The sequence below is a fragment of the Pseudonaja textilis genome, chromosome 2 (genome assembly GCF_049901715.1).
Source record: "Pseudonaja textilis isolate UNSWEBS1 chromosome 2, rPseTex1.2, whole genome shotgun sequence".
Classification (NCBI taxonomy): domain Eukaryota; kingdom Metazoa; phylum Chordata; class Lepidosauria; order Squamata; family Elapidae; genus Pseudonaja; species Pseudonaja textilis.
The window spans coordinates 47,066,287-47,088,582 of NC_141991.1; the positions used below are offsets into that span (position 1 = coordinate 47,066,287).

A 22,296-nucleotide genomic window follows, 5' to 3' on the forward strand; every position below is an offset into this window, starting at 1 on the left:
GTGCGTTATTGTGGTTAAAGGAAGTTTTTCTTTTTCAGTTGTCAGCACTAATTTTGCAATTATTGATTTCATACTTTTTCATTTACCCAGATGTTTAATTATGGACCAGTGAAGTTGCTGCCATTTTTCATTGATCATAGTATTTTATATTTCTACAGTCCTGGTATTCACGAAGATGAAGGACAAGTTTAATAAACAGAGAGGCATTTCAAAAATAGTTCACTTTATTGAGTAGAGGGACTTACTCAAAGCAAGCACTGGGGGTGGGGGGTGAGAATAGTTTTACCATAATCTCTTTATATCTAACTAAGCAACATAAACTGAATCTGCTTCACATGTGAATCCCAAAAGTACTACAGGTAGTCCTCAACTAACAGTAGTTCACTGAGTGACAGTTTGAAGTTACAATGGCACTGAAAAAAGTGACCTATGACCATTTTTAACACTTGATTATTGCAGAATCCATGGTCACATGACCAAAATTCAGATGTTGGGCAACTAGTATGATGGTTGCAGTGTCCCAGGGTCATGGAATCCCCTTTTGCGATCTTCTGACAAGCAAAGTCAATACGGAAGCCAGGTTCGTTTAACAACCATATTACTAACTTAATACCTGCAGTGATTCACTTAACAACTGTGGCAAGAAAAGTTACAATTGTCTTGCTTAACAATGAACATTTTGGGCTCAACTGTGGTCGTAAGTCAAGGACTACCTGTATTATAGTGATTGTTTCCTTCTTCAATGTATTTGATTTATATTTAAATAAATAACAAGGTTTAAGATTCTTCTTCTTCAAGGACATTTGTTTAATAAAATTTAAAATATCAAACCCAGTTAGTTCTAGGTTGATGTGACACTGAGCCCTATCTGACGGTGTGATCACAATCTGAAAACACCACTCTAAAACTTGAGCCAAAAAACAACACAATCTAAAACAATCTAAAAACAACTAAAAACAATCTTAACAATGACTTTTTTCCTTAAAATAAAAGCATTTCATTACAGTATAGCAGGCTACCTTGGGTGTTTTTTTGGGGGGAGTGGAGGAATTAGCAGAAAAATATGGGGAATGCAGGCAGATTATCGCTGATGGGGGAGATGTCTTCATTTACGTCAAAGGTCATTTATTTTACAGACAAAAATATACATAGCTTTATTTTTAAAGTTTGTTCCAACATTTCATGAGAGATACAATACATTCACCTCCACAAACATTGTCTGTTTATGGATGGTATTTTGCTCTGAACATGGAAGGCATTATCTATATACACTTTAAAATCAGTATACTTGGAAGAAGACATTTCTTTCACTTAGTGCAGTTTCTCCTCAGCAGCAGAAGACAAAGGTAGATATATAAAGAGGCGTTTAACAATCAAGTCATTGTGGTGATGAACAACAGGATTCTACAGTGGAAAAGTGATCATAGTTGAGTGAATGGACGATATTTGATGCAGAACATGGTTAGTAAACGTATCTGAAATGTCATCTCATCCCGATTCACATTATCAAAGATATCCGTCTTCATATTAAGAATCCTTTCATTTCACAAATGCACCTTAAGGTGCCGGAAGCTTTCTCCAATTTTATTCCTTCCAGATCTGTGGGTCTATAACACTAATCCACTCTAATGAGAGTAGCCCATGTAAGGATATTGGGGCATTCTGGCTGGGGAGGAGAAAGAGATTGGGATATCCTATAGAAGTAGGGAATTGAGAAATTAATAAAAACTGACCAGTTGCCTGGGAATACAAGTTTTGTATGATCCAGCTCACATAATGCTGCAATAAATTATCATTTCTGAACAGAGGTTTCCACCAGCCTAATTCCAATTAACATCATAAAGATTAATGAGATGTCAATTACAAATTATGTAAGATTTCTTGCCACAAGACAATAATGCTTCTAACACCAGCAAGTCAAATTAAAGTACCAAATTGTGATGTTTAGAAACTGCTACTCTGGCCAACAGCAAAATTAAAGACAAATTTTTGTTTTCTATCATATCAAACATGCTAATCTTCATTAACAACACATCCAAATAGCAGTTTTAAGCATGAGTCTTCTTTTTCTGAATTTAGATCATTTTGAAACACTTAAAACCAAGATCTTATGTACATTGGTGTTGGCTTTAGCAAGCAGAAATCACAAATGGCAGAATTTTTAGGAAAAAGAGAATAACGTCTGCATTCAGTAGACAAAATATTTTTTTTTCTTTTTGTGCCTCAGTTCTAAAAGGCTTCCTTAAAGCAAATAAATCTTTAAAAAATTACTGTGAGTTTCTGGAATCCTAACCTTATTCATCCATTTGTAGCATAAATGATCCTGAATTAATGCCATCGTAACAATAGGAAAAATACATTTTGGTTTGTCATTCTTATTTTATGGAATTTTAAATCCAATTAGCTGTGTCTACATTTGCCTCCTAGCCAGTCTCTATTCAAATAATTTTACCCACAGTTCGCACATTATTAAGGGTGCCCATAATTATGCATTTTCCACTTAACCTTACAGCAAGAACATCGACAATAACAAAAGGCATAATGCATGGGCACAAAATGCAAGCTTTTTGGAACATTTTAGATATGCTATTTTTCATCTTGCCTTCAGAGTATAGCCAGTCTTATATTATTCTCTTTCCAGAAACATCTTGATTATAATAAAAGAAATTAACATTCTTTTACTTTATTAATCTCAAAGAAAAGCCTCCAGAAGTCTTCCAAATTCGGGCATTACCAACTTTACTAATGCAATTATCAGCCAAGTGTTACCAAAGATTACAGAAAAACCAGGTCCAACACTATCCTTATTAATACGGTCCTAACCAGGAGGACCAGATCACAACTAATATTATAAATAGCTTGTCTTTAATCTAGACCTCATAGTCACTTCAGGTTTGCACTCTATTTAGATGCCATTCCAAGCATCAATAGCAAGCTGTCTAAAACAGGCTCCTAAAATATTTCTATTTGCTCTTCTACCCTTTTCATTTTAGAATTTCCATCTAAGCCATCTTCTCCCTACCCCATCCCATTTGCACAGAAGTGCTGTTGGTCTTACAGTACATCATTCCATAACACTCACTTGGCTACATTCTCATTCTGAAAATTATACAGTGTATGACACATGCCTGCATGTCAATAAGTCACAGTAGTTCAGTAACACAGCAATGTGTTCCAGAGACCTTTCCTTGCTGACTACTTTCCTTTCCTCTCCTTCTCTATGTAAGGTCTTTTTAAAATGTAATATACTCCCAACTTCCCTGGTAAGAATTATGAGATGCTCAAAAACTTCCAGAGTTCTCTCACCCCCATTTCAATCACACATTAGTTGCCCAAAATGTAGGAACTATGCTATTATCCTCCAATTCCAAAGTGAAGATTACTGCTGGGAATTTGAACTTGTTGGGAATATAAATAATAACTAAATCAAACCTAAAAATAAAATAAAATGCAAACAAGGCATTCCAACCTTAATTTCAGATTGTTTGTGTGTGGGTGTGTATCCGAAGGAATAGTCAATATTCCTGGTAGAATGTGCATTTTATCACGAACAAAAGGTGACAAACGGTCTAACCATGTAGATTTGGAATGCCAAGAATATGAAAAGTCAGCATTTATGCATGTCTGAAATGAAGCAATCTGTATGCTGTCTCACAAAGATGAGTATTGTCTTTCCAGGAAGACTACAGTTGTCAATTTTATGTTCCATACAGAATTCAAATATCTTTGTTAAAAATAACACCTCCAATGAAAGAGAAGACAAACACATCAGAGTTCCAAAAGATTATCCGAATGGAACAAGGGGTGCAAGAGAAAGTGATTCTTTCAACCACATCTGCCTTTAGGAGTTAATGGCTTTCCATCGATCACTGTCAATGCTATTGATGCTGCCCACGTGGTACGGCATGGAAGCAACATCGTCCAGGTATGCCGTGGTGTCAATCTGAGTGTTGGAGTAGAAGCCAGAATCCAGCCCTTCTTTTTTGGTTACCCCATAAGCATGGGGAAGATGCACATCAACATCCTCAGGTTCATCCACCTGGCATTTATAGGAGAAGAGGATCTTTGGTTCAGACCTAAAATAAAAAGAAAGAAAAGGAGAAGCTCCTCTAATTCTGGGTAAGGAGAGAATCTATTGCTCATAATCATCATCATCATCTTTTAACAACCCCATAATCCCTTGCAGAGTAGAGTCTGGGCAATCGAATGGAGCTAGCAGAGTGTTTAATGGCCGGATACCCTTCCTGTCACCAATGCGGAGTTTTTGTTCAGCAGATTCTCCTTCTGTCCAGAGAGAGAAATATCTGCCTCTACCTAGGATCGAACTCACAGCCTCCTGATTGTGAGGTGAGAGCTCCACCTCTAGACCACCACACCACTCCTATTGCACATAATTCCTGAAATAAATAGCGATCGGCAATATATGGCTTATTTATTGTTTATTTGTATCTCGCCTGCTTTATTATTTTTACAAACAACCCAAGGTGGCAAACATATACAACAAATCTTCCTCCTATTTTTCCTCACAACAGCCTTGTGAGGTAGGTTGGGCTGAGAGAAAGTGACTGGCCCAAAGTCACCAAATGGATTTCATGGCTAAAGTAGGATTTGAACTTTCAGCATCCTACTTTCTAGGCTTAACCATTAGACCAAACTGGCTTTCCTTTATTGTTCTTGTATTCATAACTACAATCATAAATAATATTGTTGATTTAAGAACCAGCACCATACTAAAATCAAACGCCTACATCAAAATGTCTATTTGAATTAGGGTAAGCTTTGATGTGCTATACCCGTAGCATTGGGCAAAGAAGCTCTGGTATTATCTAACTTTAACAGGCATAAAAATACTTCTATCTAACTCATCAAGTAATAAAATAGACAAACATTTTGCTTGCTCTAAAAATCATGCTATGTATATTGTAATTAAAATTAAATATGAGTTAAATGTGAGATGGGCAGCTATATAAATTAAATATGAGATGGGCAGCTATATAAATTAGAATAATTAATTAATTAAAATGCTCTCCTCAAGCAACAACATGGTAAAAAAACACATTTTCAGAATGCTCCTTTTCTCTTAGTTAATTACCACAATGCTCGACTTTTAAAAAATGACATATGCCTGTGGCATTATTCCCCTGTGCTATCTGCTACAAGGAACAGTTGTGTGAAGCAGAAAAAAGGCTGAGTTTCTGCCCTTTTAATAGAGATTACCAGCTGATGAGGTTTGTCCATTAAATTCAGGAACCCTCTTCCTTTTTGCTAAGCAATCCTACAAATACATTTCCAGCAAAATCAAAAGCTAACAATAAAAAATATGCAAGTTCTGGACAAATCTGCCTGAACATAAAACCGACAAATCAAAAGCTAACAATAAAAAATATGCAAGTTCTGGACAAATCTGCCTGAACATAAAACAGACAGAATAACTGATCAGCAATTTAAGAGCAATTTAAATTATTTCAAGTATTTCTCAATTCCCCATGCAGCCACCAGATGGCAGTCTAAATTCAATAAATATTCTTTTAGAACACTGGCAAAAAGAATTCCTGGTATTTACTAACCCTGGGAATTAGAATTGCTTTATTCTCTTCGGCTTTGTAACGGAGATGAGCATCGCCCCCTAGAGCCGGAAACAACTAGCATGTATGTGCAAGGGGAACCTTTACCTTTTATTCTGTTCACCACTTTAGCTAAACTGCACTTTATTATTTTTTAAATGGCCTTATTGTCTCCATTTCACAGACCAACATAATGTATAGTGTTGCTGGGCTTACAACTGAGCCTCACATTTATGGCCATTGCATATGATCAAAATTTGAGTGATTGGCCACCTGATAAGCATTTACAGTTGCAGCATCCTGGTATTACGTGATCACCATTTTGTGACCTCTCCACCTGGCTTTCAGCAAGCAAAGTCAACGGAGAAGCCAGGTTCATTTAATGACTGCATGATTCACTTAACAACTGCAGCAATTTGCTTAACAACGCTGTCAGACAAGGGTGTAAAATCAGACATGACTCACACAGAAACTAGGTTTCCATTAAGCAATGGAAATTCTGGTCCCAAGTATAGTGGAAAATAGCAGACTACCTCTACATTTTTTTAAATTGCTGTTCTCATTACTATGGTTGGAATTTCAATTCAATTACTGTATAGTGAGGAAGTTATTTGTCTGCTCTAGTCTAAACCTCCCTGGACACATAACCCCCAAGAAACAAGATTAAGGGACTGTAATAAAATAAATGAAAAAGCTTACCCAAAGAAACTTTTCAGAAATGCCACATAGATGAGTGGAGCAAAAAAGCTGAAATAGAGGAAGGTGGTGGCATCCACACAGCTGTGAACAGATGAAACACAAAAACATTTAGCATCTGCTTCTACACTACTAACACGCATGCCACAGACTCAATTTTCAGGAAAGGGTTGTATTCCTTGACAACAGAGAAGCCGAGAAAGAAGGCTTAGTAAAGATAAGTTTCCAGAGGGGACAGTTCCCAGGCCCGGCTTCTTCCTTCAAAGACCTCCAGAGAGTCAAGGTCAGAGTAGATACTTTCAGAGTTTCTCCACAAAAGGGCCTTTTATCACACAGTGTTTGCACAGCCTAGGGGACAAAGGGGCCACAAACACAGTTCAATGACTGCACTAAACCTATCCTCAATAATGCCTAGGGCCATTCTCTCATGAATGTTCATTTTTAAAAGGTAGGAATGATTGCATTTTTGTTTTATTCTGATAATAGCTACCATACGTGTTCGCTCGCTCTCTTTTTGTTACATCATGGCACAGCAATTGCCCAATCAAAATATCCTTGAAACAAATCACAATATTATTCTCCAGCTGTAAGGTTATCTATTCCCAACTACTAGGGAATAAATGAATGCTGCTCTTGTACCACAAAATGAATAAAAGCACATCCAGTTTCTCTTAAAGCTGGGGGGGGCGGGGGGGAGTATCTAGGGCTACTGAAAGTTGTACTCTTGCCATCTAAGCTTTTTTTTAATTTATCCAATTTCTAGGCTGCCCATTCCAAAAATAACTTCAGGGGGCGCTTTATAAAATTTCCAACAGAAAAAAAACATATATTCTCACAATTACCTGAAATGAAATTCCCTGAAAAAACCTGCTGCCACCCCGATGCAAGGGTGAGGAGAAAGCCATATTTTTAGGGCATTTTTGGAAGCAGGTGGGTTGAGCAGAGCAGAGCAAAACTCTGGAGAGATTCTGTCCCAGGGTGCAGGCCCTGAAACTGAGGGGAGCTGCTTCCTGGGTACCAGTAGATGCCATTCCTTAAAAACTACTTATTTTTCTAACAGTTCACCCTGCTTTTCACAGAGTTTGTGGTAAGATGGGTGACTATATAAATGTTTTAAATAATCAAGCAGAGTCATGGCAAGTAAGTCTGGGGTTCCTTTTGCTTTTTCCTTTACTGGTTTATTTTCCATGGGAAGCTTTGTTTGTGAATTCATTCTCACAGCCTTACTTGTGTAGGAGACTAAATCCAGCCCATTGTCAATCCATTTAGTGCCTACTTTGCTTGTGGTTTAAGTTTGTCACTGTCGTTCAATCCATCTCCAGTACAGGATGACAGCAAGGTGTTTACGATAGGCATAAGCTGAATGTGGTAATCCAGATTTTCCATACGACTGAGCCAAGCACACGGTGGCTCTTAATCGTGCCTCTCTGTGCTTTGCCCACGTTCTGCGAACTTGTTTCTGTTACTTCAACAGAAGTAAGCAGTTGCTATCTTCACCGCTACTTGGAGTAAGCTTTATTAAGTGGTATACACTTTTCAGAATGAGAATGTAGCTAAGTGGTGTAATCTACACAGACTTTTGCTAAATAGGCTTTTTAGAAGAAGTGAGCCAATGGTCCTAGGGTACTTGATAGTGCAGTTCCCAATTCCATGAGGAAGAACAATAAACCATTCTTTTATAAGAAAAATAGCTCTTTTACAGGGGAAAACAGGGTCTTCTGTGGGAGTCTCACTTTTTGCTCTTCTTTCTCCTCTTCAGTGGACCAGATCTGCCTCCACGACCTAACCTGATCTCCCCCTTGTTAATTGCACTGGCCAAACGTTTGGGAGGTTGGCCTAAGGCCAAGCACACACAAGGTTGAGATCAAATTGACTGCCTGTGCCGCCCCAGCTCCAATGCCACTCAGTTTCAACTAGGGAAGGAGGAGCTGCTGGCCTAAGAAACCCACAAGAAGATTCTCACATGTTCCCAGGACGAAGATAAAAAATTAATGTATTTAATGCAACTACAAGAAACTAGCATGCCACCAGATGAATTACTCCAGGCTCCAAAGAACATTCTCCCTGTGTGTGAAATAAAAGGGGAGATCTTTGACTCACTGTTTGGTTCAGCCTACTTAAATAAAGCAGTGCTCAAAGGTAACAGGGACCAAGTATCTTGATTTCCTCCCACTGACCTTTACAGAGATAAGAGAAGGACAGAGACAAAGACTTTAGACCTAGGAATCAGGCCACGGTGATTACTCTCTATTATGGAACATAATTCACTCCCCATCAAACGGAGGAAAGGGCCCAGGGAAGAAATGATGGCTTCCATATGCAATGGCAGATAAAAGATTCCAAGGGGCCACCCCTGAGGGCACAACAGGGATGGGAAAAGAGTTGTCCCTCAGTAACTTCAGAGTCTATACCTGAAAAAGCTAATCTTTATTGAAAAATTGGTTGGAAACTGTTTGTCTCCACCCAAAAGTCATTTTGATGGTTCTATGGCTCTATCAGACTTCAGAATACCTACCATAAGCCTTCAATGATACCTGCACAAAGCAGACCACTGCCGATACCTTGCACTAAATTGAGCACAGCAAGAATTCCTGCATAGATATAGAAACTCTTCCTTGCTGGAAAAACACAAGAGACAGAAACAGCAATTTACTGAAAGATTTTTTTTTTAAGGGAACACAGTAAAACCCAGCATTGAAAGCACTTGAGCACAAAATGCCAATTTCACAGCACTTTCCATTTATGATTGGACCATCTAATTATGTGCAATTTTAATTTAACATAAATTAAATTTAACATAATTTGAATTTGCTCATTCTCCTATTGCTTCTTTCTATTATGGTCTCAAAGGCCATCCTGAATGGCACTCATCCATTTCATTTCTTCCACTGCACTTGAAGTTTAAATAATAAAGTTAACGAAGACCACAATTATTTATTCATGCTAAGTGTAACCACAGTTTAACACTCTAAAATTGAAGGCAGGAAAGGGAGTGTCATTTGAAAGCACGGCTGCTTCTCTCACCAAGAACATATTTTACCTGATATGAAATAAAGAAAATCAAAATTAGGTGCTCTGTTGCAGGTTTCATGTGCTATAAGATTTGCTTTTCCCAGGAAGGGTCTCAGTTTCTCCTTTCCAATCAAATAATAGGTACAAAAAACTTATCTCAAGTGCAGAAGGCCCTGAGGCCACTAAGCTGATGACTGTACTTAATGCCAACTTCTGTAACTCTCCCCAGATTGGAGAATGCTTTTGTTATCAGTTAGCTCAAGGAAGAATAGATTCACTGCTACTATAGCTACACTTGCAAACCTTTAAAGAAGAAAATGACTGGGTTTGACCTGCAAGACAGCAGGAGCAGCAGCCTGCCTTTGGGAACTACGGAAACCCTAATACTGCAGAACTGAACAAAATAGTCCAGCTTGAAGAGAGAAAAGTTAACTTACATGGCAGAGAAATACGATCCTTCAAGGGAGTTTTTGGAAGCATCACCACAAAGGAATAAACCTATCATGAAGAGAAACGGCAGATGGGTGGGCATAGAAGCTATTAATGGCAGACAGAGATTATCCAAGATCCTGCCTTATTTTCCTTGGGACTAATATTGTTGTATTTACAAGATATTAATAAGATTTTAAAAAGGCAATTCTAGTTATCCAGGAAAAATGCCAAAGTTTTGGTGCTCAAAAAAGTTTACTTTCTTACTTACCAGGAAGAAGAAACTAGAGCTGGCAAGCCAGAAATGCCTTCCTCCATGGCTATAAATATTAAAATCTTCTGCTGAGAGTTGAGCATCAGGATAACGGATTTCGAGAGTTCCCTGAAAATTGATAGGGAGCAATGAGAAAAGATATTCTATAAATATTTACAGAAAACGCTCCTGTTTTCATTCTGAAATGCTTGAGGAAGAGGCATCACTGAAAAGTCAGAGCTTTGCATCACACCATCTCTCAGCCTATTTTGCAAAAGAGAAGCTTCAGAATATTTGTTGTACCTGGAACAATGTCAGCCTTTGGATTTAATTCCCAGGATAGAGATAGACACAAATGGGATTCAATTAATGTACTTTAGATTGCTCCCATGTTGCTTGGTGAAATAAAAAAAAAAGCTGTAATAGTTATAGTAGAAGAAAATGGCACCTACAACAATCTAAGTAACATTATATATTTAACATAACCCTAACCTTGACCAAGACTTGACAGGAAGTCATGGATTTCCTGATTTTACAACTTCCGTATTTGCTTCTTCTATACCAAATAGAAAACTCATAGTTCGGCTGCAAAAGAATCTTTATGGCAGAGAAAATGACATCCTACAGTCTGTTTATTCACTTGTACCTTTGTTTCCAGATGGTAATCCACAATAATAAACAAAGCACAATAATCAAGCAAAAATACCTAATAAATACATTAAAACATCCCAACGTGATATATGGAATCCAAACCCCAAAATCCCCCCAAATTTTTAACCAGACCTCTAATGGGAGATAATTTCAGAAAGTCAGCCACATCATGGAAAAACACTTAAGATAGCACCTGAAAATGAGAAACAACTAACTGCTTCTCCTGGTGTGATCAAACGTGTTAGAGTAACTCGGGGACAGATGCAGTCCTGCAGAAAATTTAGCACCAAAACTGTGCAAGTTAAAACCAGTAGAAATAACTGGTTGCCCACTATCAATGAGAAGGGTAGGATGACACTTAGAGCCATGATGGTCTTAACTTACTCTTCTTTCTGGCTTCTTTCTCCTGCCCTTTGCACAAATTAATAGAGTCTTGGCACCATGCACGATGGCTTAGATATCAAACGCTTATTGTATGTTTACATAATTGCTACTCTGGCCTGAGAATCATGGGCTTCTATCTCAATCCTCTCAACATCTTAAAGTTTGCATGTTAGATGCCTTATTCTGACCAACATTAGACAAGGCAATATAGTAATGAAAGCTTAGTTAGTATTTCATGCCAAGCCAGCCAGTGTGATTTCTACACCATGATGTATGCTAGTAGTTTAGTCCATAAACTTTTAAACTAACCATGGCTTAGTGCAATTTATCAACTTGGATTCTTGAACTCAAAATAACATTCAAGATTATTCCCTTCCCAACTTATCCCAAAATTTATCTTAAGACTTATGTGGTTTCCAGCTTTATTTCACATTAAACCATCTGCTAGAATTTTGCACCAAAGAATTGCTTTTCCTTGAGAGCATAAACTAGACAGCCAGGTGTTTCTGCCTTAATTATGCTTACCTGTGTCACGGAGTAGGCCAACGACAGAACAGTGGTGATACCCAGGACACGCTTGACACTGGATTTGCTTTCCAGGTGGCCTAATGGAACAAAAATCATACTCTTGAGTGAACCCCTGGACAGCTTAGAGTGCCTGCCTCTCACAGAGCTTTTCTGGCTTCTAAATCCAAGAATCCATAATTCATTTTAACTATTTACAGGTCACAGAACTGCAAACATGTAGGTTTACTCAGTGTAATCCTGCTGGGTCACAAAATGTGAATAACTACCAATTCCGGCTTGGCACTGTATGGAATCCAGGCCATTATAGCTTAGTAAACATCCCATGGTTGAAAAAAACCCATAATGAATCAATCCCAATAATCCTCATGAACTTTTTATTATATGGACTATGTTATGCACTGCAATTGTGAGGAAAGGGATCACATAAGAAGGGAATGGAATACTGCCCCTTTTAAAAGTCTATGTTAAGACAGGTGGCCAATAAATTTTACAAATAAATAAATAGTGCAGGATTGCTCATTGCTGAAAATCAGAGGACCCTCAGACAAATCCAGCAATACTGATCTTGCATAAAGCGAGCTTCTCCCTTACATTGCCTGATGCAGAGATAAGCAGCATAAAGTTAAGATATGAGCATTAAACATCAACACACTTGAAAACTTAAAATTGTTATATCAGCACATTTTGAAAGAGTGCCAGGTTTTTCTCCTTCAACTCATCCTTCATCCAGCTGCGCTAAGCTAGAAAACATTGATTTATGCATGCAAAGAATAGGCAATGTATCCTGTCTATCTAACACCAAATAAGTATTTCCTTAAGCTATTCTCAGGATGAAAAGGTAAGGATCAAAGCAGAGTAATTCAAATGCCTTGGGAGAGCATCCCATGGGACAAGTAGTCTATTTGTATTCCACCTGCCTACAGAATCACAGGGAGCCACAAGGGAGGGACAGGATTAGCTCCTGCTATCTACAGGTAAAACAATACATGATGGTAACTTCTAGTACAAATCAGTCTTGCATACAGATTTTGTAAAACCATATACATAATAAGTTTAACTGTCTAACTATCAGATAACAGATAATCAGAGTTGGAAGGGACCTTGTAGGTCATCTAGTCCAACCCCCCGCCCAAGTGAGAGACCCTACACCATTTATGTCAAATGGCAGTCCAATCTCATCTTGAAAGTCTCAAGTGATGGCGCTCCCACAACTTCCGAGGGCAAGCTGTTCCATTGGTTGATTGTCCTCACTGTCAGAAAGTTTCTCCTTGTTTCCAGGTTAAATCTCTCCTTGTTCAGTTTCCATCCATTATTCTTTATCTGGCCAACAGGCGCTTTAGAAAATAACTTGGCCCCTTCCTCTCTGTGGCAGCCCCTCAGATATTGGAACACTGCTTTCATGTCTCCCCTGGTTCTTCTCTTCACTAGACTAGCCATGCCCAGTTCCTGTAACCGTTCCTCATATGTTCTAGTCTCCAGTCCCCTAATCATCCTGGTTGCTCTTCTCTGTACTTTTTCTAGAGTCTCAACATCTTTTTTATAATGTGAATAAAACTGGATGCAGAACTCTAAGTGTAGTCTTACTAAGGCTTTATAGAGTGGTACTAGTACCTCACTTGATCTTGATTGTATCCCTCTGTTAATGCAACTTAGGATTGCATTAGCTTTTTTGGCTGCTGCTGCATACTGCTGGCTCATATTTCGCTGACTGTCCACTAAGACTCCAAGATCCCTCTCACAGTTACTGCTATTGAGCCTGGTTTCACCCAGTCTATATGTGTACTTTTGGTTTTTCTTGCCTAAGTGTAGGACTTTACTTTTCTCTACATTGAATTTCATTTTGTTAGATACAACAAAATGAAATTCAGTGTAGAGAAAAGTTAAGTAAAGATACAGCCCAGTGTTCTATGTTTGTTATTACTGTTTTAAGACTGGGTGTAGGCTCAAGATTTGATGAAAAGAAGACTCTTAAAACTAATTTTAAAAAGTTTTGCAATATATATGTAGACACTGCTGCAAATGTGGGAGGGGGTGCCTTATGTTTTTTTTTCCTTTTAAGATTACATATGGCTTATTCTCAGTCAGAGTAAGGCAATGTTTCAAATTTCAGAGCAGGTACCTGGAAGCCTGGTTGAAACCATGAATTCACTAGATGTTGGCCTTTTTGCTCTCTCTTAGTCTAATATACACCAGAGTATTGTTATGAATAGGAGGGGCACTGATATAGAAATGAAAAATAAATAAAATTTGTGATTTTATAAAAATATGTACTAAGCAGAAATACACTGGAACAGAATCAATAACTTAACAAACTGTTTTATTCAATAAAAGAATAGCAATAGCCTTTAGACACATATACTGTCCTATAGTGCTTTACAGAACTATCTAAGCGATTTACAACGTCAGCATATTGCCGCAACAATCTGGGTCATCATTTTACTGACCTCAGAAGGATGGAAATCTGAGCCAGTCAAGACTGAATCCTTGACAGTGGGCAGAGTTAGCCTGCAATACTACATACCACTGTGCCACCATGACTCATTATGTGGCTGTCATCTACTACTGAGTAAATATTTACCTGTTCTTTGAATGCAGGGAATATTGAAATACTATTTCTTGTGTAAATTGATTACTGCTTCATTTTGCATTTTACTACCACCTCATATTTTAATTTATAGAAAAGAAAAAAAATAAGAGTGCCTATAATACTAAGAAAAACTCCTTACCAAATGCAAGGCCCAAAATCACCATGCTCAGCTCAATAGCCAGAAGGAAAAATCTTGTGATTTCCCACAGGATCTAGAAGAGATGACAACACAGATCAGAGAGCCAAATTCAGCAAGTCAAAAGAGAGAGTAAATGTGCAACATTAGTAATCTGAACATTAAAAGACACTGATTGACCATTTTTAAATAAGTACATTATACATGATTCTGTTTATTTGAATAATCACTATCATATACAAGAACTATTGGTAGTATCTACCTATGACATATCAACATTTATTTCTTTTTTGCACATATGTTGTCAAGTATAAGTGTTTCTTACTAAATTATTCAAGGCAGCTAATTATTTTTCAGGAAACTTTGTTCACTTGGCCACAACAAGTTAAGCAAGTAAAAGTAATTCTTACTATGATGCCTTTTTCTTCCAGCTCCAATTACTCAAGAGGACGAATTTCAGCTTCGTACTTTATGTTTTGACACTTCCTTTCAAGTGTTTGTCTTGTGCAGCAATAGCCATAAGTTGCATTAACAACTCATTCTAAATTAGTTATTATTTGCCCACTTTGGATGGATATCTCCTACCCCCCCCAATGTACTTTGACTATATTTTGACCACCCCTGAATCCCTCCAACAATATCAGGAGAGTAATCTAACTGAAATTTCCAACTTTTTCTTTGAGAGGTATATGCCAGATACTCGAGTATATGTTTATTATCATCTCTGATTATAAGTTAGTATTAAATTCAATACTGAAAGTGGGAAAGGGGAAGGGATCAAATCTAGATCTACCTCTTAAAACTAAAGCTGATCTCACCTTGTCAGTAACTGTAGCAGCAGTAGAAGCACTGACTGTCATGGAGACAACAGCCCGAGCAATCCCAACCACAGCAACCACAAACACCTGGAAGAAAATAGCTAGGAATTTAGTAAGTGTGTTGTGCAGAGCTAACACATAGAGACTAATAATAATTTCTAAAAATAAGAACTTAAGACAGCAGAGAAAATAACAAATAGGATGCCCTGCTATAAGTGAGAAAGCTATAGAAAAATAAGCTTCAGGTTACCCATACTATATCTATCTATCTATCTATCTATCTATCTATCTATCTATCTATCTATCTATCTATCTATCTATCCATCCATCCATCCATCCATCCATCCATATTTCATAAAGGGCTACAGAAATGCTTCATGGTTGAATTGTTTAAAAACCCTAAAAAGACACTTCATTATCTTATTCTCTTCTTAATAACATTTCAAAGCACAGTAATGCTCGTTATATTATATTCACAAACATGAAGCTTCCTCAGTATATGAGAAAGTATATACTGTATACTTACAGTATACAATGAGTCCCAATACTTCACCTAAGTTGACTCTATAGGATCCTTTCTAATGCTGCACCAGTAAAATATATCTACTTTCTCTCTAAGATATTCCTGCCTTTCCAATCACTACTTGAAATGTTACACTGCTAAGCAATCCCACAACCATTGCAGAATGCTATCCCTACTGGATAAATGCCTCCAATGTTATATGCCCAGAAATGCTGTTAAGGCTAATACTGACAGTTACATTTGACTAACCTCAAATGTAGAAACATGTCTCACTGTAATGTTTACAGCCTACAGTGCTATACATTTATCCTGCAGTCTTATATGTAATTCCCCAGGGGAAATATTTATAAATTGTGTTTAGTGACTGCATCCCTGCAATTCCAAAGCAATACAAGTTTGCCACAGAACTTCTAAAGTTCCCAAACTTTTTCAGTCCACTGCCCCCTTGGTGCTACAAACTCATCCTCAATGCCCCCAACACAGTGGCGGAATTCAAATTTCTGTGGGTGTGGCCTAATTTGAGGGTGTGGTTTGCTGGTAACGTGACTGGGTAGGCGTGGTTTGGTGACTGGCAAACCAAATACAAGTGGTCCTCACTTAATGGCCGGTTGCTTAACTGGCCTCCTCAGAACCACTTGACCTATTTTTGGAGTTTTGACAGCCATGCACACACATATACACATACTCCCTTCCAACCCTGCTGAAGCAGGTCATTGGACTAAAATTGGCAAAGCATCTCTGATTAGATTCTAGTAGTGAATAAAATCTAATCAGAGATGCTTTGCTGATTCTTGTTGATTTGGGGTTTTTTGTATTTCTTTATTTTATGCTGCTGAATTGCACTGACACGTGTGTCCCTTCTTGTGCACAACCCAGAAGCTTTTGTGATTCTTTGCAGCGAAAATTACCAACCTCTGGCTTTGCTCTACTTTTCAAGTGTGCCGGCACTGCCGTGTTCAAGGTACCAGCCCTGCAGGTCCACCCCATTGAGCCCGCTGCACTGGAGGGACCTGCCCAAGCAAGTCCGAGCGGAGCGGTACAACAAATCAATGGGGTGAGCCTGGGAAAGGGAAAGAGAGAGAGAGAGAGACGAAAGAAAGAAAGAAAGAAAGAAAGAAAGAAAGAAAGAAAGAAAGAAAGAAAGAAAGAAAGAGGAGGGAGGGAGGGAGGGAGGGAGGGAAGGGAAGGGAAGGGAAGGGAAGGAAAGGAAGGGAAAAGGGAAAGAAAGAAAAGGGGACAAAGAAAGGTGGGGATGGAGGGGGAGGGGGAGAGAGACCCGATGCATCAGATTGAAATGAGGCCTAGTTTAGAGGCCCTTTTCTACATTGAAACATCTTTGGCTTCTATTAATTAAAGGTTTTGTGGATGAAATGTGGCCAAGACTATCAGGAAACTCTCACATTTTGTTGAGGCTTTAAACAGGATCCATTGGACCAGACCTCCACCCTAAAAAATTACTTTTCCCCAATGTATTACAGTGCCAATTCTGAAGAAGGCAAAACCAAAATATACTGGTAAATTACAAGGAGAACACACACACACACACACTCCCTTCTAACCCTGCTGGAGCAGGTGATTGGACTAGAATAGATATCTCATTATCTTTCTCCTCTTTCCCTCCCTCCTACTTTATTTTTTTTCTTTCTGTCCCTTCCTTCCACCCCCCCCCTTTTTTGTCCCTTTTTCTTTATTTCTTTTTCTTTCTGTTCCTTCCTTCCATCCCCCCCCTTTTTTGTCCCTTTTTCTTTCTTTCCCTTTTCTCTTTCTCTTCTTCCTTCTCTCTTTCTCTCTCTCTCTTCCTCTCTCTATCCCTCTCTCGGGCTCACCCCATTGACTGCGTACACCGCTCTGTTTGGACTTGCTTGGGCAGGTGCTTCCAGTGCAAGGGGCTCAATGGGGTGGACCTGCAGGGCCTCGCCCCAAATGGGGGACGGGTGAAGACAAGCCACCTGTTCCCCTTGGCAGGCTCACCACCCCAAACACAGCGGTGGCGGGATGTTTTGAAAAGGAGAGCAAAGCCACTCTGGCTTTGCTCTCCTTTCCCAATGCTGCGTTCGGGGCAAGGCCCCACAGGATCACCCCATTGAGCTCCTTGCACCAGAGCGTGCAAGTCAATGGGGTGATCCTGCGGGGCCTCTCCTTGAACGCAGCAGCAGCAGGATTTTTTCTCACCCCTGAATTGCACCTTGCCGCTTACCTCATGCCCCCTGCCACCTCCTAGCGCCCCCCTGCCACCCCCCTTGCCTCTCAGCACCCCCTAAGGCATCCCACTGCCCCCCAGGAGGGCGGTACCATCCACTTTGGGAACCACTGTTCTAAAGTCTCTTTTTGTTTGCCTCAATTTCCTGTTTTTCAACCGCTCATCACTCTGCTGTAAGTTACCTATTTTGTTCCCTTCTGAGCCTCTTTAGTCTTTGTTCCGTAAAGTCATTTCAGTTCTGCAACTAAGTTTCAGCTAAGGTCTAAATAAGATACGATTCCAAACACTTTCCTTATTCTGACCTGTGGCTTTTTACTAGAGTTGCACTTCCAAATTTTCCACTACACTCTGTTAACAAATACTGTAAGCACGAAAAAAAAGCAGCACGCATTTTGCTGAGTAAACAAGTAAATGGCAAAAATGTTCTACAAAAAGCCATCAGAGAGGGTATTTGGAAAGCAAGGAGACAGGCTTAATCTGTTTCATAAATCCATTTTAAAAAGAGGAACATACTCAGAAAGACACTCCCCCCCAAAAAAATCCCAGCAGAAATTCCCAAATATCTAGCAGAGAAGTACGTACAAGGTCGATAAGCATACGAAAACTGAAAGTGTGACAGACTTGTAGGTGAAAAAACTGCAGGGGGAAATGACTGTTGCTTGGTTAGGTATTATCTGAGATCTCTCTTAATGAGTTCCATTATTTCTCTTAAGTTGATTCTACAGGATGAGAAGCCATTTCTCTGGGATTAGGACAAGCCTCTTAAGCTATTGCCTCTCCCCAAAAGCCTACATATATGCAATTTTGTCCAGTTTTCCTAGGTGAACAGAATTTCACACCGTGTTGAGACATTGTGATTTCGGAGTTCCTTCTAACTTTTCCACAGAGAAGAACACTAAGAAAACCCTGTTTCCAGGAATACAGCTCCTAATTTATTCCTTGCTCTTCTATTTCAAGTGGAATTTTATACCATCAAGAACATTATGTGCTCTATGTTGGAACATGTGCCATACATGTGTCATACTTAGCAGGCATAATAACAGCCATGCAGGTAAAAAAAGCATGACTCGTCTGAGTAAAATAGCTTCTCTCCTGTTAATAGCAACCTTCTATGGCTGTTGCCGCTATAGATTGTTTCACCTATCCACTGGCAAAATCATGTCTTATTCCCCATTGTGCCTAAGGATAATACAACATCATCCTCTTTCTGTAAGAGGCAAGCAAATCCCTTCTTTCCTTATTTTCTGAAGAAGAAATTCTTATGCAAAAGTGGAAAAGAAACTGCAAAACAGAAACACAAAACTGCTTGGGAATGGGAAAAGAGAGTAACACAAATGTCAAAATAATTGAACCGTTATCCCAACACACACAGAGACACACAGAGAGGCAGAAACAGATTCACAAACATATATATCACACAAAAAGTAGAATCTTTCAAAGTTAACTGAGTTTTCTCTTAGAATAATAATTAGAAGCTTTAAGGCAAGGGTAAGGAAATGTTTTTCTTTTCATTTAAATTCCTCTCTAATCTCCTTGCAACTGTTAACAAGAAATAACCTTATAAATGTGGTAATGTAGAAATTGTACAACTAAAAGAAAAACATGCACTTATCAATTCCCTCTTACAGCCTTCAACTCATTCAGTTAGTGGTAAGCAACCATGACACTTATATTCAGGGTTTTGACGTGTCTCTTGGTCTAGGTCAGAAAAAGGCAATGTGAGGTATTCCACATGTTCTTGATCTATAGTTCCCCACTTCCTTCTCTACCAGCCACACTGGATGGCATTGCCACAGATTGGCCAGAAGGATGGAAGGAGGAAAATTAGGGGACAAAAAAGAAAAATAGAGGTGTCAAACTTACTTATATTTTTAAAAATATTTCAACATCTTGAGTTATTTAAAGGGAGAACAATTTTGCATGGAGAAATTAAGTCAAAGAGAAAAAGAGGCTGTTCTCTTTTGTCTTCTTGAACAATGAGCATTACATTAGCTAACAAATGCCAGGCACTGGGCAGAGCATAAGTCAGATAATGTGTTACTAAGTTCAATTGCAAAATGTGGCTGCCTGTGTCAAATCAAGTTAACAAGCAGCAATAGGGCCATCTATCCTTTTGGAGATTAGCTGCTATTCTCTAAAAGGTCAGATTTTCCAGAAACACAACAGACACAGAAACAGCATAAGAAAGATCAAGTAGGTCGGGAAACTTCTGGTTTGAACTTATTCAGCGACAGACCAAAGCCTCGTCTCTGCGAGGCTTCGATCCGTGCTCGCAGCTGGAGCGCCCCGAGCCAGCTGGTTTGGGGACTAGGCCACCCCGTAGAGGTGGTGAAGACGGGGGAGACTGCCAGCAGGGTTGAGGAGAGCCGCATCTCTCCTCCCCAGCTGGCCATTACTCCCTTTCCCGAAGGCGGTTGCAGTGGTGGTCAGAAATGGCCACCACAAAGAAGAACTTGACCGGAAAAGAATGTGCAGGAGGAAGATAAGAAGAGAAAGTTTTGGTTGACCGGGTCAAACAGCAAAAGCAACAAATAAGGTACCCTGGAATTGAAACTGTTAAAAAACAATAACATTGTTCCCTAAGAAGATTTTTAAGCTGCAAAGGAGAGAGAAAAGGGAAAAGATTTGGTTTTCTCCTTTTCCTATACTGACAGCTAAGAGACTTAAACAAGAAATTGGAAAAAAAATCCACTTTGACATCAATAGGCATTTAATGCTGAAAATAAAAAGTCAAAGGGATAATAAAGATTTCTGGATAATTAAAAGATTTTGAAAACAGGAAAGGAGAAGAAAAAGAATAAAAGGAGAGGATCTGGAAGGGAGGAGACTGCCTGGAATTAAAAAAGAAACTTACAGCAAAATCTCAACAAGACTTCCAAAAGATACATTCTAACTGAAATATTGAAACAAAAACCCCAGGAAGAGAAAGTCGAAAAAGAAATAAGAAGATATAACTCAGGACTATCTGGATTACTTGATGATTTCTGGATTCTGGGTTATTGTTTTGAATGACTAAATCAATCGGGTGGTTGTTTATAACTGTTTAAAATGGCTGCACTTTTAGAAGAACTGAAAATGGAACTTAAAAAGTACAAAGAAGATGCACAAGAAGGGAGAGGTTCTTTTGGCTTCTTATTTCAGTTTTTAGAAATGGAGATTTGGAATTATGAGAAACAACAAGAAATGCCTGCAGAACAAGAAGATTGCGACAAAGAAGAAGCCATCTTTAATGAACAAGTAATCTTAGATGGGGGAAAAAAGGAAAGGGGGAAAGAGAATGGAAAGTTTAAGATTGGGAAAAACAACTCCAAAAAAATAGAGTGAAAAATAAGTATAAAATCAGAAAGCAACAGAAGAGGGAAATGTAAAAGAGAGAATTAGAACTAGAGAGACAAGGGGGTAAAAAGGGGAGGGAGAAGATGAGAGGGAAGAAAGAAAGGAAAAGAAGTTATAAAGGACAGAAGCAAAATATAGAGAAACAGGGCCTATTTAGAGACAATGGGTGAAAACTTAATGGAAAAAGGGATTCTGCAAAGGTACATAAAATAGTATGGTTATATTAGAAACAGAAATAATTTTAGAAAATATGAAATAATGTATGATTAAAATGTCTGATAAAATAGCTATTGTAATTCAGTGGAATGCTTGTCAATAAATAAATGTAACAAAAGGTATATTTAATGATTTATAAAACATATGGGAAGAGAAATAAGGGAAAAATTAATTATGGAGATTATATGTGTTTTTAAGGAAGTATGATATTTAATTGAAAAGAAGTATTAAAGATGTTAAGGTTTTAATGATTATTAATGATAGAACTGAACTGGAATGGAATGAGGGTTACATATATTTACAATCTTTCTTTTTTTTTAAAGAATCTAGTGTGTATTATAAGAATGTACCATGCAGAATTTGATTGGAAGTTATGTATTATGTATTATATTGAAGGTCATAAACTTAAGGTATATATTGAAGTTTAAATAAGAGTTGAATGGATGTAATTAAAAGATATAAAGGTGTCGTACTCGAATTAGTAACTACAGGAGAAAATTTGTTTAATGAGAAAAGATAATATAAAATTGAAACAGAACAGACAAAAGTATAAATATAATGATTTGAATTGAGATAACCAAAATAAAATTGAGAAAATTAAAAGAGGGGAAAAACTATATAGAAAATGTAAAATAGTATAAGATATGGAATAGAATACAAAAAGGAGCATGAAATTGAGTTTTGTGTCTATATAAAGAAGTTCAACCCGGGACCATGCTATTTTCAAAAAAGATGTTTTACTTGTATTTTGTATGTATGAAAACCCAAATAAAACCTTATTTAAAAAAGAAAGAAAGAAAGATCAAGCAGGTCAACAATCAGATTAAGTCACAAGCATGTCTCATTCCCAAATAAAAAAAATACCCTATGTAGAGCGAGAATTAATGCTGACAGTTGCCAAACACATTACCAACTCCTGAGCCTTTTCACTAATCTGAAAGGAGCCAAGTGAATATATATCCA

General features: G+C 38.2%; 1 protein-coding gene across 2 annotated transcripts in view; it reads right to left on the minus strand.

Annotated features, from left to right (window-relative positions):
* Positions 1 to 201: 201 nt before the first annotated feature.
* Positions 202 to 22,296, minus strand: part of TPRA1 (transmembrane protein adipocyte associated 1) — a 34,549-nt gene continuing 12,454 nt past the window's right edge. For both annotated transcript variants that reach the window (XM_026723254.2, XM_026723247.2), the window contains 8 exons: positions 15,059 to 15,145; positions 14,244 to 14,316; positions 11,515 to 11,594; positions 9,973 to 10,083; positions 9,710 to 9,770; positions 8,776 to 8,878; positions 6,264 to 6,344; positions 202 to 4,076 (listed from right to left, as the gene is read on the minus strand). In XM_026723254.2, the coding sequence (XP_026579039.1) occupies positions 3,842 to 4,076; positions 6,264 to 6,344; positions 8,776 to 8,878; positions 9,710 to 9,770; positions 9,973 to 10,083; positions 11,515 to 11,594; positions 14,244 to 14,316; positions 15,059 to 15,145 (831 nt within the window). In that variant the 3' untranslated portion in view covers positions 202 to 3,841. The remainder of the gene's footprint in view (positions 4,077 to 6,263; positions 6,345 to 8,775; positions 8,879 to 9,709; positions 9,771 to 9,972; positions 10,084 to 11,514; positions 11,595 to 14,243; positions 14,317 to 15,058; positions 15,146 to 22,296) is intronic.